The sequence below is a fragment of the Gymnoscopelus microlampas genome, assembly GCF_963454915.1.
Source record: "Gymnoscopelus microlampas genome assembly, chromosome: 8".
NCBI classification, from domain to species: Eukaryota; Metazoa; Chordata; class Actinopteri; order Myctophiformes; family Myctophidae; genus Gymnoscopelus; species Gymnoscopelus microlampas.
This window is the reverse complement of record NC_139945.1, coordinates 36,043,058-36,060,269: the sequence shown is the minus strand read 5'-3', so window position 1 is coordinate 36,060,269 and position 17,212 is coordinate 36,043,058. Positions and strand designations below refer to the sequence as shown.

General features: G+C 42.4%; 1 protein-coding gene across 1 annotated transcript; it reads right to left on the bottom strand.

Annotated features, from left to right (window-relative positions):
• Positions 1-1,494: 1,494 nt before the first annotated feature.
• Positions 1,495-11,164, bottom strand: LOC311050561 (sodium channel regulatory subunit beta-2-like; the record flags this gene model as incomplete). Its single annotated transcript, XM_084064647.1, has 3 exons — positions 1,495-1,769; positions 10,273-10,489; positions 11,015-11,164. The coding sequence occupies 3 exons, from the start codon at positions 11,162-11,164 to the stop codon at positions 1,495-1,497; spliced, it is 642 nt and encodes a 213-aa protein (XP_083920773.1).
• Positions 11,165-17,212: the final 6,048 nt, after the last annotated feature.

The window sequence follows — 17,212 nt, the reverse complement described above, 5'->3', positions numbered from 1 at the left end:
AGCCTATCTCCCCATCTGCACTGTTGCCTGGTCTGATTATTATAAGCCACATTGGGCTTATTTTCCTTCTTTTTTATTTTATTTATCCAAATACATTTTTATATTAATTTGTAGCCTATTGTGTTAACAATAAGCGTGTCATATTAGTCAGATCCGGAATAGTATTATGAAACTTAAAGCCATTTAAAATATTTATACTATTGGTACACACCGGCTGTTCCCAAATAATTAATTACATCATGTTGCCACAACGCTCCTACAGGCACCCATGGACCTCCAGCTGGTCGACCACAGGGCTGGGCAGTGGTAGACTGACATACAGTAGCACATGGGTATAATAAATGGGACAGTTTTAGGAAAGGTCTATATGTACTCACTTTGGCTGTTATTGTTCTAATTCCACCATTCTAATGGATTCCAGGGGTGTGTAAACAGGGGTGTGAAGTTGCTCCATAGTTTCCTCTGAAGTGACGCAGTTAAAGTTAACTTATACATCCATATTGTCCCCGTTATCTTTCATCATCCACCTTTGTTCAGTAATCCCGAACAGAGCTACACTTTAAGTTTACATCAATCATAGCCTCTCAAACCCAGACACATTGCTGCGGACCGCGGTTTAGGTGGGTTCGGGTCAATCAAATATAATTATTAATTAATATCGGATAAACCGCGGGTGAAATATTGCGGTAAATAAATTAATGACATCTAATAGCCTATATCTATCCATAAAATAGCGAAATCTCTGCGTGCTTGTGTCTGTGTGAGTGTGTAGAGCAGTGTGCGATGCGATGACAAAATGCATTGATTTAGCCTATGGAATGTCGGTGCGTCTTTTTTCTTTTTTTTAAACCGGTGCTAGCAGTGTGCTCTGTATGTTGGATGCCGCATGTATGTTGGATGCAGTGGTGGAAAAAGTACTCAAATTCTTTACTTAAGTAAAAGTACCGATACTGCAATATAGAAATACTCTGTTACAAGTAAAAGTCCAGAATTCAAAATTTACTTGAGTAAAAGTACAAAAGTATTGGCATCAAAATGTACTTAAAGTATCAAAAGTAAAAGTACTAAAATATTTGAAAATAGCAGATCTACAAGCTCTCAACGCGTCCACCGTTGTGAGCTTGTAGATCGGCTATTTTCACAATATTTATCTGTGGAACCGAGTCAAACAAAATGGGGGGGGGGTCCCCAGTTCAAATATGGTTATTTTGGGGGGTCGATGGCCTGAAAAGATTGAGAACCTTTAACAGTAAACATGAACGTAGCGTTTACGTGGGGAATATAATAATAATATAATATATATAATATATAACATAATATTCACCCGCAGCATGGGTTTAACGACACAGCAGCCAAAATGAAAATCACACTAGATGATCCGATCATCTTATAAAAAATGTAAGTGCTTAAGATTTTAGCCCAAACCCAACGGTCTTGTTTCCAATGAGAACCTGTGAGCAATTAGGGGTTAAGAGTCTTGCTCAGGGACAGATTTCATTTCATCGACACATACTGAATGCTGGCCTGGTCTGGAATCGAACCTGGGGCAACCAGGGCCTCTAGCTCCCTAGGCGGGCTCACTAACCATTCAGCTTTGGCCGCCCCCTGCAGTTTTCCTTCCTCCTCCATCTCCTCCTCTGAAATGAGGTCCTGTTTCCAGTGTCGACGGAGACACTTCACTACGACCATGGAGAGAATCAGCAGCGCCAAAGCCCCGCCCACGGATGCTCCAATTGCCACGGCAATGGTTGAGTCCCGTGGAGGGGGTACTACAGATTGGAAAAGGGAGAGAGAGGGTTAAATATTTTTTAGACTGAAGATGGAGACAACTGCAGTGCTGGATAAAAGCTGTCCTGGGCTAAACAGAGTGGAAAGAAAGGGCTTGCTGACTTAGCCTTTGGTACGCATGGGTGTGTATGTGAGAGGCAGGGAGATTGTAAGAGTACAACAATTTTGGTCATCAATAAGTTAACAGCTGACTCATCACCAGCAGGTCTGCATGTTCAATTTTGTAGCAAATCGCACTTTCTGCGTTTGATGCAGCTAAGCTACGATCGCTAGACCCATTGAAAGGGTTCAAGAAGAGTGGAGAGAGTTGTAAGCACATTACTCATACCTGGTGTCTTTGATGGTTTTTTATTTACTATACAAACATTACAAACATAATCTAGTCTAAAACTTAGTTACCAGTTAGCAACGGTTAGCACCTTAGGCACCGGTAGTTAGTGGTTAGGTAATAAAACCTGAGAGAGAGAATAAGCACATAACACACAGAGTATTAAGGATATGACTTCACATCAGACGTACACATCACAATTACAAAATTACAATGTTACTCACTATTGGTCTCTCACTCTCTTACTGTTCAATTTTGTAGCAAATCGCACTTTCTGCGTTTGATGCAGCTAAGCTGCAACCGCTAGACCCATTGAAAGGGTTCAAGAAGAGTGGAAAGAGTTGTAAGCACATTACTCATACCTGGTGTCTTTGATGGTTTTTTATTGACTATACAAACATTACAAACATAATCTAGTAACGGTTAGCACTTTAGGCACCGGTAGTTAGTGGTTAGGTAATAAAACCTGAGAGAGAGAATAAGCACATAACACACAGAGTATTAAGGATATGACTTCACATCAGACGTACACATCACAATTACAAAATTACAATGTTACTCACTATTGGTCTCTCACTCTCTTGTAGGATCTCGGTAAGTTACTTAAAACCCATATTTCAGGTAACCCACGGCACTGTTCCTTCTGAATCTAAAATCCTGTGCTCAGGCAGCCCATTATATCAACTTCACACGTAAGGTCCGCCTTTAGGGCAGATCTTTAAGCAACAGGAAGTTCTGGTTACCCACAAGGCTTTGCGCTTGGTCCTGTCTCTTGTTACACATCACACAAGGGCCGGCTAGCTCTGGCCCTGCTCAGTCAACCAAAGGCTCTTATCTCACAACCTTCCCCCGCTTGGTATGCGAGGGGCCCTTTGAAGCAGCTACCTCACCAGGGGGTCTAATCTGGCCTGCTAGACTCAACTTACAGGGACATGTATTCTCCCACAGGACAAATGACAAAGTACATTACTATATCATTAATAATAATCCACAATTATCTTCCATAATCATAGATTATTCCACACCTGCCACCTGTGTGTCTGATCTAGGATCCAAGACACACACAAAACATTCCTCGTGAACTTTTTGGCTCTTTAGATAACGGCTCGGTAAAACAATTATTTAGTATGGCTCTCTGTAAACTGCTTTGATCCCATACTCATACAGGTTACATTTTCAACACACATTGTCTCTCAGTGGCTCCAAACCCATATTTTGAAACAATTAACAGTTCAACTTAATGTTCTCAATTTGTTTGAAATACTTTTTGGACATTGTGGCTAATATTTGATCTCAAATTGACTTTACTTCATAGTAAATCATGACCAATTTAATTTAGCAACAATTCTTTTCCACTAGTTTATCCCTGAGATTTTACCTAAATCCCAGGACAAATTAACTTTAATTGTAGTTATTATCTACATTTAAGCATGAACCCTCCAGGGCCCATTTGTTTGACACCCACGTGTCTTGTCTTTTCTTCTCTCCTACCACTAAGTCAATGTCCTATTTTTAGGCATTTTGCCATGGTAACTGACATTGCAATTTGGGCAAAAGGGTTAAAAGATTATTAAAATAGTTGATCTACAATTTCACCTTAAGAAATCTTAACTTAAACTTCAAGCACACATACAAAATGCTTCTTATACAATCAACAAATAATAATTCAACGGTTTGGTTACTCAGATCATGAGTCAAACATCAGTAAAGAATACATTTTGTTGGGCGGAAGAATTTTCCAACCATTGTTTGCATTTTGGACGTTTTGGAAGTTACAAGTAGCTTAATACATTTCATTATGCGTTAAGTTATTTCTTCTGTGGTAATATATTGTAAATCCTAGAAATGATACATTCATTTACAAGATATATTTCGAAATTCCTATGTAAACAGTCGCTCAAATAAGACATTTCGATTTTTTAGACACCTCGCATGGCATCTTTTCGCTTCTCGTCCGCACTGCCCCCTTACTCTGAGGGTGGCAGCGCAAGTGTCAGTCCGTTCGCCAGTGTCACGTTGCTGGCACCACCAGCCGCCAGTGGGACTGCTTTTTTAGCAGCTCCCTCCTGGGGCCTCTTCTCAGCTGTTGCCAAGAAAGAGCTGGTTGCTCCCTCCGCAGAGGGTGAGGAAGGCTTATCTTTTATCTTTACCTTCTTTTTTCTAATTATTCCAGCCCCACCAGGACGAAGCATTCTCTCTGCCTGGATCCTGGCGGTAAGAACTGAAGCGACCTGACGTAGCACCCTGCCTCTCTTTTCTCTCCGCAATTTCCTCATGACCCACCGGACTGGAGCGAAGAGGTCAGGAGGCTTGCATATTTCACACTCGCATTTTTTCAAGAGGTCAGGAGATTTGCAGTTCGCACATTCGCATAATTGTACCTCGACTGGCCTGCAAACCAAGGTTTGCCTCCTGCCACCGTTGTGAACTGGAGGCTCGGAGGAAACACCGCTTTCAGCTGGTAGCCTGCCACCGCATAATTTTACCTTGACTGGTCTGCAAACCAAGGTTTGCCTCCTGCCACCGTTGTGAACTGGAGGCTCAGAGGACACGCCGCTTTCAGCAGGTAGCCTGCCACCTTGGTTACCCCGAGGCTCCGTAGGACCACCCAGCTGGCTGGCCATGGCTCTCCGCCCTGGCGTAGTGGTGTGCTTCCCCTCCATCTTGGGTGGGCTGGTGTCGACGTCCGTCATAGCGGCGCCCTCTGGACGGTCCTCCATGACAGCTGTTGTGGCTGACACCTCCGACGGTGCCTCTCCTGGTGCAGCTTCTCCAGTAGTGACCTCCAGCGGCTGGCTCTCCGCAGTTACTCCCTGGACCTCCTCCGTGATGAGTGAGTCAGTGTAGACGTCCTCTGACGCCCACGCCAGCGCCTCTCCTGGTGCAGCATTCCCAGTTGCAACATCCAGTGGCTGGCATCCCTCTGCGTTGATTGGTTCGGTGACGACGTCCTCTGACGCCCTCGCCGGCGCCTCTCCTGCGGCCTCTGGTGGATGGTATCCCTCTGCGTTGAGTGGGTCCTCCTCCGTGGCTCTCACGATTGACGCCTCTGTGAAGTCATCGACCTCCGATGGCACTCCCTCCTCGGCCGCCGACTCCTCTGCGACGTTGACTCCCGGCACGGTTCCCCCCGGAACCTTCTCAGCGTCGTCTCCTGGTGCAGTAGTGGAAGCAGCTAGAACGACTCCCTCTGCAGCGTAGAATGGGACCCCCGGGCAGGACCCTGCGTTCCCCCCTGGAGTGGTGCCATCAATGGCTGCTTGTCCAGCGGCTTGGCCAGTGGGAATTACATTCCAACCCCCCACTGCAGCGGCCGGCTCATCTGTAGGACTGGTGACTCCAACCCCCTCTCCAGTTACGACCGGGACTGCTGCTGGGTTAGACATTTGCTCTACACTCACAGCAGGGGATTCACGCAATCTGGCTTTTGACCACTTGGTCAACTGGGCTACCTTTCTTTCCCTCAGCTGCTGGTATTTATTGCACATCTCTGTTTCCTTAAGCTCAGAGATATGGCCTTTCCACCCCAGCACTGCTTCCTCAAGATAACCGAGTCTCCTAGATAACACACGCCCCTTCTTATTTTGCGCTGTGCTGGACACGGCCAGTGAGCTGATTTTCTCAGCCTCATCTAAAGCTTGCACTAATTCCTGGACCAGATCGTGCATTTGCTTTTCCACATGGTGGGACCAAAAGTAGGTCTCAAATTTCTGGTCTGTTTCTACAAACCTCTGTACACAAGCTTCTATCATCTTGTAAACCTCATGGGTGTCGCTGCCACTTTCTCCTAGCGCGGTGATATAATCACCTGTAATCTCATAGAGTCTGGTAAAAACCGTCCTCAGATTCTCTCTCTTCGTGGCTAGCTCTGGCTTTGATAATTGGAGCCAAAGGTACGACATCTGGTCCTCAGCCAACTCTGCTTCCCACCCAAAGTCTGACTCTGCTGCCTTCACCCCTTCCATCAAATCAGCTAATCCTGCCATATTCCCCTTTTTTACCTCGCCTTCTTGGCTATAGGACTTTAGGTTTAGGCTTTTCAGTTAGTCTTAATTCAATAGGCCGTGAAAGCAATCGTCAGCTATTTTTAGCAAGTAGTAGTGTTGTTCAGCCTTTAGCTAATAACAACAATAATTAATTAACACTGTGTTTAACCTGTAATAGCACTCACCCTGTAGCATTCTATGCAAGAAGCCTGTTAATGGTCTATTCACATTTAGTTATTTTGTTAATTAATACTGGCAGGATTTATTTAGCTCTACCAAAGTAAATAATAGCATTTAACCCACAATGATGACTTAATCCACTGCTATCGTAACTAATCATCTAGTTGCTCACAGTTTTAGTCTATCATAAAGGCTGGTTAACCATGGTATTACACTAGAGGTAGAAAACCTCCCCCACCCCTTATCAGTAAACAATGGCCTTTAACTCCCCATTATAAGATCCCCTCCTAATCACTGTCATTTGGTCTAATTTTTAGCTATATTGCAGTGTCTGGTCTCTCATACAGCCTAGTTAAACCATGAATACTATTTTAAGGTTTGCCTAATCAGCTTAAAGCAAGCATCTATGATTAGATTATTAACCAAACCTAACTACTTCTCCTCTCAAGGCGTGTTAGAATTTGGCGGTTAGCTTAGCACTGTCTTGTAAGTGAACAAAGACAAAGCTAATTTTCTCCCCCACCACCCAACAGTGGCAGTTAGCTAGCAGCTAGCACTTTATGCTAGACAATAGATCTGTTAGCACTGTGAGCTAGCGACACTAAGAGTAGCTCTCAGGACTGTTAGCTTTCTAAACCCCCTTATTGGTACGCTAATCAAACTTTTAACGGTAGCCTAGCTACATAACCTGTGGTTAGCTTCTAGCTTCTCCCTCAGCTCCTTATTCTTAGCACGCAGCGTTTCACAATCTACAGTCTCTTTTCTCCACGGTTTTCACAAACTGTGGGGCTTTGTAGCAACCTGATAGCGAGTCTCTTCCCGGTGGTTCCTCGGGCCCGTACGGTATTACTGCCTCGGTCCTAGCGTCGTGTAGGCCGCCGGCTCCGTGTATCTCCCTTCGCCTCCGTGGACAGATGACTTCCTTCAGTTTGTGTTAGTTGAGGCCCTTTGTCCCCTTTGTTCACACAACTAGCACTGGTTCATTAAGCCAGCGCTAGTTCTGTGAGCCTATTTAAACCTGTCCCATACCAGGCCTTATAATTATTTTATTATTACAACTCACGTCTCATCTTAAAGAGACCGTGCGTCTTCATTCCTATGGCTATAGGAGTTTGTTATTCTTTATATAACATGCATAACATCCGCTTCCAAGGCCTCTCTCTTCATAATTCAATGCTTAAAACTCAAACATGCCTCCTCCGGAGGCATCAGTAGTTTTATTACTTTAGTAATACACAACTCTGAAGGCCTTATTAAAGGCCAGCACAGTTTAATACTGTGTTATACCCTCTGTATAACACGGTTAAGCTGCTTAAAACTCTAGGTTGTCCCCTCCGGGGACACCATTAGTTTTATTACTGTTCAATTTTGTAGCAAATCGCACTTTCTGCGTTTGATGCAGCTAAGCTACGATCGCTAGACCCATTGAAAGGGTTCAAGAAGAGTGGAGAGAGTTGTAAGCACATTACTCATACCTGGTGTCTTTGATGGTTTTTTATTTACTATACAAACATTACAAACATAATCTAGTCTAAAACTTAGTTACCAGTTAGCAACGGTTAGCACCTTAGGCACCGGTAGTTAGTGGTTAGGTAATAAAACCTGAGAGAGAGAATAAGCACATAACACACAGAGTATTAAGGATATGACTTCACATCAGACGTACACATCACAATTACAAAATTACAATGTTACTCACTATTGGTCTCTCACTCTCTTGTAGGATCTCGGTAAGTTACTTAAAACCCATATTTCAGGTAACCCACGGCACTGTTCCTTCTGAATCTAAAATCCTGTGCTCAGGCAGCCCATTATATCGACTTCACACGTAAGGTCCGCCTTTAGGGCAGATCTTTAAGCAACAGGAAGTTCTGGTTACCCACAAGGCTTTGCGCTTGGTCCTGTCTCTTGTTACACATCACACAAGGGCCGGCTAGCTCTGGCCCTGCTCAGTCAACCAAAGGCTCTTATCTCACAACCTTCCCCCGCTTGGTATGCGAGGGGCCCTTTGAAGCAGCTACCTCACCAGGGGGTCTAATCTGGCCTGCTAGACTCAACTTACAGGGACATGTATTCTCCCACAGGACAAATGACAAAGTACATTACTATATCATTAATAATAATCCACAATTATCTTCCATAATCATAGATTATTCCACACTGCAGCCTTCTGGACACAGAACCTGCACATACAAACCCACATACTGTACAGTGAAATCCTCAGTGTCATTTTAACTCAGAGAGGCGTATATTTTCTGTTCACTTTTCAAAATATACCTTAATAAAAAATCCGAGCACAAATAATCTGACGCATGGAAGTATCATCATGTTAGACGCTTTACTGAAGTAAAGGCAAAATTACAGGACATGCAAGTGATATGAAAAATATGTGCTCTCTCTACTTCAACTTCGCAGTTCTGAAAACCTCATCATACAGAACATAAAATAAATCTATACGTCAATCAAAAAGACCACCAATCACAAACATTCAATCAGTGACAGACCAATCCACACAAGACCGTTACAACAATACACTGCTGCACATAATTATCATGAGATTACACACTGTTACATGTTATGTTACTGTTATGACATACAGTAACCCCATATTGTGGCTCTTTTTTACTGTCTTTTACTGTGTATACTGTACATGCACATAATGTATGTTCTATGAGACTATTCCATGCCATATTGTTGCTTCAGTAACACACAGACAATGATAGCATACATGTAAAAGGGAAATGAGAGGAGGGATGACATAAAAGTTCCAAACCGATGCTGCAAACACAAGAGGTTCACATAAGCCCATTGAGCCAGCACATTCACTTATGGTCTCATTTTAATTGTTTTGAATGCACCAGACAATAAAATGTCCAGTGAGTCATTTTCTGACAGGCTCTGGTGTTATGTTGTTGGCCCTGAAAGGAGGGATTATGAAGTTTTATTTTGCCAAATGGAAAAGTACATTTTTGTCTGGTCCGCAGCAGAGGTGCCAGACCTATAAACGTCTGACTGGGATATCGTCAATCCAGGCTAGGGGACGTAGTCTGTCCTAATAACCAACCGTTTCTTATCATTTGACGGGGATCTTGCTACTCACCATGTGTACATACAGTATCTCGATCTGACCCTTAATAGGTTCCAGTCAGCCTGGATGACGTATTGAACTGGCACGTCCAAACCTCTCAGGAATGTCAAATGCTACTTTATGCGGACCACACCTGTTGCGCACAAGCAGAATGCCACCAGACCATTATTGGTTGGGTGGCTTGTCAATCAAGAGCGGGGGTGGGGAATGAATGCTATTGGCTGTGTAGCTTGTCTATCAAATCATCCCCTTCCAGAGCATAACCTACTTTATCGTCAATTTTAAAATAAATGGGACCATAGTTTACCAAAACGCATATCATGATGATTGAAAGGAGACTTTAAACTAGCGACTGGAAGCATATACTGTAGTATTTATGACCATTTTTATTAAGGTAAGAAAATCTAGTCTAAAGTTTGTCCAAAACCCATCCGCTTGCATTAAGATAAATTCTTTCTGACACCAGCAGGGGTAAAACAGCGAAACTACAGGCCATTCACATGAACTGTCTCTTCCGTATTAGCCTCAATGTAAAACTTTCAAGCTGGGCCCTTGGTTTGTATGCATGTGCATTCATCAACACTGTAGAAGCAAAGAGATAGATGGGGAGTAATTTGTACTTTGTGTGCCAGAGATCTTTTACCAAAACAAACAGTAGTGTTGCGTCCATGTTTTGCATGTTCACTGTTGTTGTCGCATATGGGATATTTTACTCTGAATGTGGACCCTTATCCCAGAAATAGAAATCATATAAACAGTAAATCATTTAGCTGGGGGTGTCCTGGAACCACCTTAAGGACACCTAATTTTATGAAGCAATGGTTTAATGTTTGTGGCATGCACTTTGCGCGCCGCGCATGAGGTATTTTAAGATGTGCCCCCCCACCCAAAACCAAACTTACGTTCAGTGACAACTTTTAGCTGTATGACACCGTGGCCTTGGATTCGGTCTGGGGGGTTTCTGACGTAGCAGTTGTAAACGCCCTGGTCTTCCAGCTGAACGTCTGACAGCCTGATAGAGAGGTCGTTCTTGTCCAGGTTCCCAGCAAACACCACTCGCTCTGTGAAGCGGTATGAATACAGAGGCACCATCCCCTTCTTAGTGTTGAACGTCATAAACTGACAAAGATAAAATGGGAGAGAGAGAGAGAGAGAGAGAGAGAGAGAGAGAGAGAGAGAGAGAGAGAGAGAGAGAGAGAGAGTTTATGTTGAAGGTTTGCATTTTGGAGCATTCAATCCATGGTGATGTTTTGTCATAGTAAATAAGTGTTTCCACAATTCAAGGCCTCCTGCCCAAATAAAACGTATGTTGTTGTAGTTGCTATTGCTATATTTGCAATTACTACTGCTGTAGTATTCAAACACCCAGCCAAATGCAAGAGAATTTTGCAACGTTTGTTCCGCAACCAATCGTTATGCTAATATTGGTTTTGATACTATTGCTATTGCTTATATAAGCTTAATTATTGGTTCTGCTAATTTGGGGTTTGATAATGTTGGTTCTACAACTATTGATTTGAGTACTATTGGCTAGTACTTCTGCTACAATGCTATTTCATCATTATTCATCCAAATGCCAAATTAGTGGCATTTCAATATCACAATGACCAAAGAGGCTAAACTGAGTTGACTAAAGGTTCTCACCATGTCCTCTGTGTCATTCTGTGTTTCCTGGTAGGTCCAGTTCATGGCAAACTTGGAGAAATCAATCTTGTAACAGGATGTGAATGTACATGGGATTTTGATGGTTGTTCCATTCAGTGCATTGATTTGATTGGGCACAATCACATCCATACTCCAACAACCTGTGAACAACAGCGATTGATTAAAGGGATATTTCACTTTCAAAAAAGCTTTTGGTGATTGTATCGTCTACTCAGGCTTTTGTGAGCCCCACAGACAGTTTTTAAGTTGCTTGATTCAATATTTAGATATTATATATTCATTTTATCAGACACGCCCCCTTCCTATACAAACCCATTGTAACTTCAAACTCCATTTTAACCATGTTAGATTCATCAAAAACACCCGTCCTTGGTTCACCCGTCTCCTACCGCCCCCCTAATACGCGAGGGGGCCGTGTTTTTTCAATTACTTTTTTCATTTATTTTCAAAAAAAAAATTGGAAAATGAAAAAAATAAAATACAATAAAAAAATAAAATAAAATAAATGAAAAAACATCTCGGAATAACACGGCCCCCTCACGCATTAGGATGTCAGGATGAGTCACCAGAACCAAGGACGGGTGTTTTTGATGAATCTAACATGGTTAAAATGGAGTTTGAAGTTACAATGGGTTTGTATAGGATCATCACCAAAAGTTTTTCTGAAAGTGAAATATCCCTTTAAGACAAGCACCTCCAAAAACACAAAATATAAAGTGCAGTGTGAAATATAACCTTTAAGGAATCAAATTAATAAATACAAAATACTTATGGAAAAAAGCCTATTGTTAAAAGTATAATTTAAGAAGTGATTTTAAAGGAGACCCTTATTCTCCACAGACGAACCCTGACAGCAAAGGTGGAGTCACCCGTAGTTACTTTTTAGAATGCATGTGATCTGGCACCATTATGAGAATGATCAGTTAAGTTTTGGGTATTAAAATCATAACTCAAGAATTTAGTTTAATACATAACGCACCAGTACAACCTCACTTGTTTTTAAGTGACTGAGATGAATAATTGCACAATGCTTTTTACTCCAATACAGACACTTAACCTTATAATTATCGACTTAATAGACATAAATGTTTTGTATACAAAAACCTTTGTTTCAACTAAAGACCTATACATGCTCCTTCCGACATCGGAAGATCGTCCGGTTCGGACGAGAGTCTGGACATGTGGAGGTGCGCGAGTTCTGCTCATCAGAAGTTCTGAATGATGTCAATTTGTACTTATATATCACCTCCCTCTCTGAAGGAAAGTTTGGACACCGGAAGGAGCATGTATTTGACCTAATTGCAGGACACAACATGTGCATTGTAGTACAGATGTACCAAAATCTGAACTCAAGTAATGTTCAAATATTGGTTAAACACAAATATAGGTTCAGATGAGAGAATCATACACCAATAGAAATAAGACACACTGTAGTCTAATAATGGCATGACTTCCCTGTGCAATTGAAAAGGCTTTTAGACTTTTGATTAGCAGTTATCTGACTAACTGGCATTAATCCCCCTAAATATTATAGCCTACTGTAAATCGAAAACATGTCTTCAACCGTAGCTATTTACATTTGACTACACTACAGTGATATGCACAATGCCCACACATAGCCAATGGTGTGCTAATGTGAGCTTTGGGTGCGACATGAGCTTTGTTTGCTAACATTGCATATGGAGCAATGTATGCATGCAGCAGTGTGAGCTGAGCAGAGATTTGCGTAGTAGTGTGAGTTGAGCTGTGGTTCAATGTAGCCTATGCACATAGCAGAGTGAGCTGATGTGATTAGGGGACAGAGGTACAGAGAAAGATACATTTATTTACATATGGAAAAATAATAAAGTACATATGTACATCATACATACAGACATACAGAGCATCATATTGAGTAAACATCAAGATGCAATCGATTTATCTCTAACATTTTTACCAAATTTACCAATGCAACCAATGCACCTTGATTATGCCTTCCTTCTCACAAACTGCAATAAGTAACAGAATAATTTAGTCACCCTATGTTATGTCCAACCATCTAAAATAATGTATCAGCATGTGTGTGTGCGTGTGTGTGTGTGTGTGTGTGTGTGTGTGTGTGTGTGTGTGTGTGTGTGTGTGTGTGTGTGAGAGAGAGAGAGAGAGCGAGAGAGACAGAGACAGAGACAGAGACAGAGAGAGAGAGAGAGAGAGAGAGAGAGAGAGAGAGAGAGAGAGAGAGAGAGAGAGAGAGAGAGAACGAGAGCACAAGAGCGTCTGCGTCTGTGTACATATGTGTGAGAGGGATTGGGCTCTGCACCATTCTCTCCTCTGCAGTTGGGTGTTTCTGGCTCTGTTCCCACTTAGTGCTGCTGCACCACTCCACTGCCCTGCCTCTCTGCAGTACACATACACACACGTACACATACACATACACGCACACGCGCACGCACACACACACACACACACACACACACACACACACACACACACACACACACACACACACACACACACACACACACACACACACACGTCACGCACACATCACTGACATGAAAATGCATACACATGCAAACACCACACCACACCATACAAAGCCACACAGCCACAAACGCATGCGCACACAGTGCACACAACATGCCACTCAGCACTATATGCATTATTTACATACTCCCAACCCCTCCCTGCTTTGCTCCACCCACCCTCCCTCAGTCAGGTGTTCTTTACTGCAGTATAGCACCTGCTCTCTCTCTTTCACGATCTCTCTCTCGCACACACACACACACACACACACACACACACACACACACACACACACACACACACAAGATTATAGCTGCTCTTGCTGACTCATCAATTTGGTGTAGTGAGAGAGAGAGGGAGAGAGAGACCTTCTAGATGAAATACTGCATTAAGGCAGCCTGCTCCCCCTCTTCCTATCTCTCTCGCTCTCTCCATCAGCGTTTCCTCTCACATCTTTCGGCATCTCTCTTCTCTTCTCTTCCACCAACCTACTGAGCCCAATCAATCTTCTCACCCTGTCTTCTTGACCCCTCGCTCTCCCTCAGCCTCCCTCTTTCTCTTTGTGTTGTCCCTTCTCCATCGTTTCCCTTCCTCTCTCCCTGTTGTTGTTTCGTCAGTCACTCGATTACTCAGCCAAGGTCGATGAAGGAGATGGCAGAACCAAGGTACTGCAGCACATGTTACATAACCCCCCATAATGGGACCCCTCTTTCATGTGTATGCAGTATGCACTGGATGTGCAGCGACTTATACAGTATGTTATTAGGCCTGTCACAATTATTACATAATCGTCTAATCGCAATTATTTCGTATAATCGTCATAATCAATTCCATACACACACCCACAAAAAATGTCAAAAATAGTGGAAATAGCAGATCTATAAGCTCAAAACGCAGAGCATCGCGGCACGTTTTGAGCTTATAGATCTGCTATTTCCACTATTAATGTTTATTTTTAAGTATAAAGTAATTAAATATGTGTTATTTATTGTCATATCTGCCCTGTGCAACTTTTGTTTACGAAAGCTAAAAGCCAAACACAAATGTAATTTTTATTCATAATATTCCATTAATTTTCAACGACAGAAACACAATTAAATTAAATTAGTCGCAATTATTTGAGTGATAATTAATTGTCAACTTAAATTTGTAATCGTGACAGCCCTATATACTATATGTATATACAGCAAGTACATAACAATGCAAGGCATTAGGTAAACCTGCTATTTTTGTCTTATATCCCTCAACACTGATTGAGGACAAAAAGAGACACATTTTATCTAATCCAGAGAGAGTAATCATACAGGGTAATAAGTGAGACTGAAAGTGAGGAAACAAAAAATTAGACAGAATTGGAAATGGAACACTATAAAAAATACAATTAAGCTGATAAATGGGTTCTCTCTCCTGATTGGATAAAATTGGTGACCCACTTGAAAATGTTTTTTCTGTTTATTAAAGAGCTGGAGGGAGAGCGAGACCTTTTAACAAAAAAAAACATGTTGTTTTCTTTAAATCATCCTGTCTTGTATGGTATGTACTGTAAGAGAAACTGCAGTTGAAATGTCATCATTGTGTGCATTTACATAAAGATGAACGCTTTGCTAATTTCAAAACATTACTCTTCACTCGTGGAAACCTTACTATCTGCCATGGGATTTCACTGTCAATGTGGTTGTTACATGTGATGTGCATAATCTGCATTTTACTTTAACCATGCACATCAAAAAAGCATTATATTACTAAAAACAACAAAGATTTGGCCAGAGGGAGCCACCTCAGAGTGCTAAGACTGGCGCATCTTCAGAGAGGCAGTGAAAAAATGGTCATAATACAGACATTGGGGAATATGCTGTTACAATGATTGGATACATCAACAAGTGCTTTGAGGATGTAACAGGCACCAAAACCAGAGAGCCATGGTTCACAGCAGAAGTTTACAAATTGCTGAAATCCCAGAAAGCTGCTTTAAAAGTAGGCGATGAAGCAGCAGCGATCAAGACACCAAGAGTCAACCTTTTCAATGGCATTAAGCTGGCTAAGAGAGACTACACCCACAAAAATAACTTCTTCACCATCACCAACACCTGAGCCTGTGACAAGATGCCTCACTTCCAGATGCACTTCATATGCACGGTTTGAGGCACTGAACACTGAGCCAGCGGAAAAGGCCACCCCTCCGCCAGACGACAAGGTACTCTGTCCCCAACAACTGTGAGGTAAACGCTTTTACACACAAACACCAAGTCCACTCTCCTCGGCCCACTGGCCCCGATGCAGTTTGTGTACCACTAAAATAGGTCCACAGAGGATGCAATATAATTCCCTCCATCTGAGCCTGACTCATCTGGACCAAAAACACATAATGCTCTGCATAGATTTCAGTTCAGCCTTTATTTACACGAGAAACAGTTAATAGGAGAGCTAGACCTGCCGAGACTCAACTTAACTTGGACCTTGGATTTCCTCCCTGGCAGACCCCAGTCGGTACAGATCGGCAGTAACATGCTTAACTCCGGCAGTCTATAAAGGACCATTTATACTCTCTTTCAGAACAGAGACGTATGTACGTATACGTTCAGAACCCAAGTGGAACTGCTCACATACTTCGTTCAATACTTAATGTCTAAACTGGATGTTCAACCACTCCATCCGCTAGTGATACTCAAACTCAGGCCCGCGGGCCAGTTCCGGCCCGTGGCACAATTTTGACTGGCCCACCAATCAATCAATCAATCAATCAATAAATAAATAAATAAAAATACCTAAAAAAAACCTTACATTTTGTAGACAGAATTAAGCCTAAATCTTGAATTTAATTACAATACTATTACATGAATAATCATCCAGGAAGGCAAAACTGTGTGCACTCATTCAACGCAGCAGAACCATGGAGCGGAACCTCAAGTCACCTCGGACTCACCTGCCTGACCCCATTCAGAGCAGCAGCAAAGATGAGCCTCAGAAAGCACTGAAAAGTTGATGCAGAGAACCGGCACTTGTTTAACCCAAAATGGACGGATACTTTCACTTTTACCTTTACCATCTCAGTGTCAATATAAGGCGCCAATGAAAGAAAGAAGTTATCAAGTATCATTAAAGGGACAGTTCACCCCCAAAATGACTTTTTTTCTATCCATTAGTCACCCCATGGAGACTTGAATTCATGGATATTTTTTTGTTTTTGTCGCATTCCTAATTTGATGACCGGCAGACGGCAACGGTTCCGGTAGGAGACACAAAGAGTCTCCTTTGTGTCTCCTACCGGAACCGCTGCCTACCAGTCCGCTGGTCATCAAATTATTGGCTTAGGAATGCGACAAAAACAATATCGATGTATTCAAGTCTCCATGGTGTGTGAAATTGATAGAAAAGTAGTAGTGGCAGTGTATGTGTACAGTAAAGCCTACATAGCTTTGAACTAATTTGCATATACTTTCCTCAAATGTATTGTCATGTTGTATCTCTCCTGTATATCCATTCTGCTGTTTTTCCTCTTTGCTGTGTACTGTTTGCTTGTCCGTCACTACCACTACGACCACTACGGGCCCCACAGTGTCCTGCTGTATTGCAGCTTGCAGATATGTTCATGTTGTATCTGTAGCTTTCAGAAAATGTGCAGAAGGTAGGTCAGATGAAATGAGCGCAGAGTACAGATGGAGCCTCTTTGTC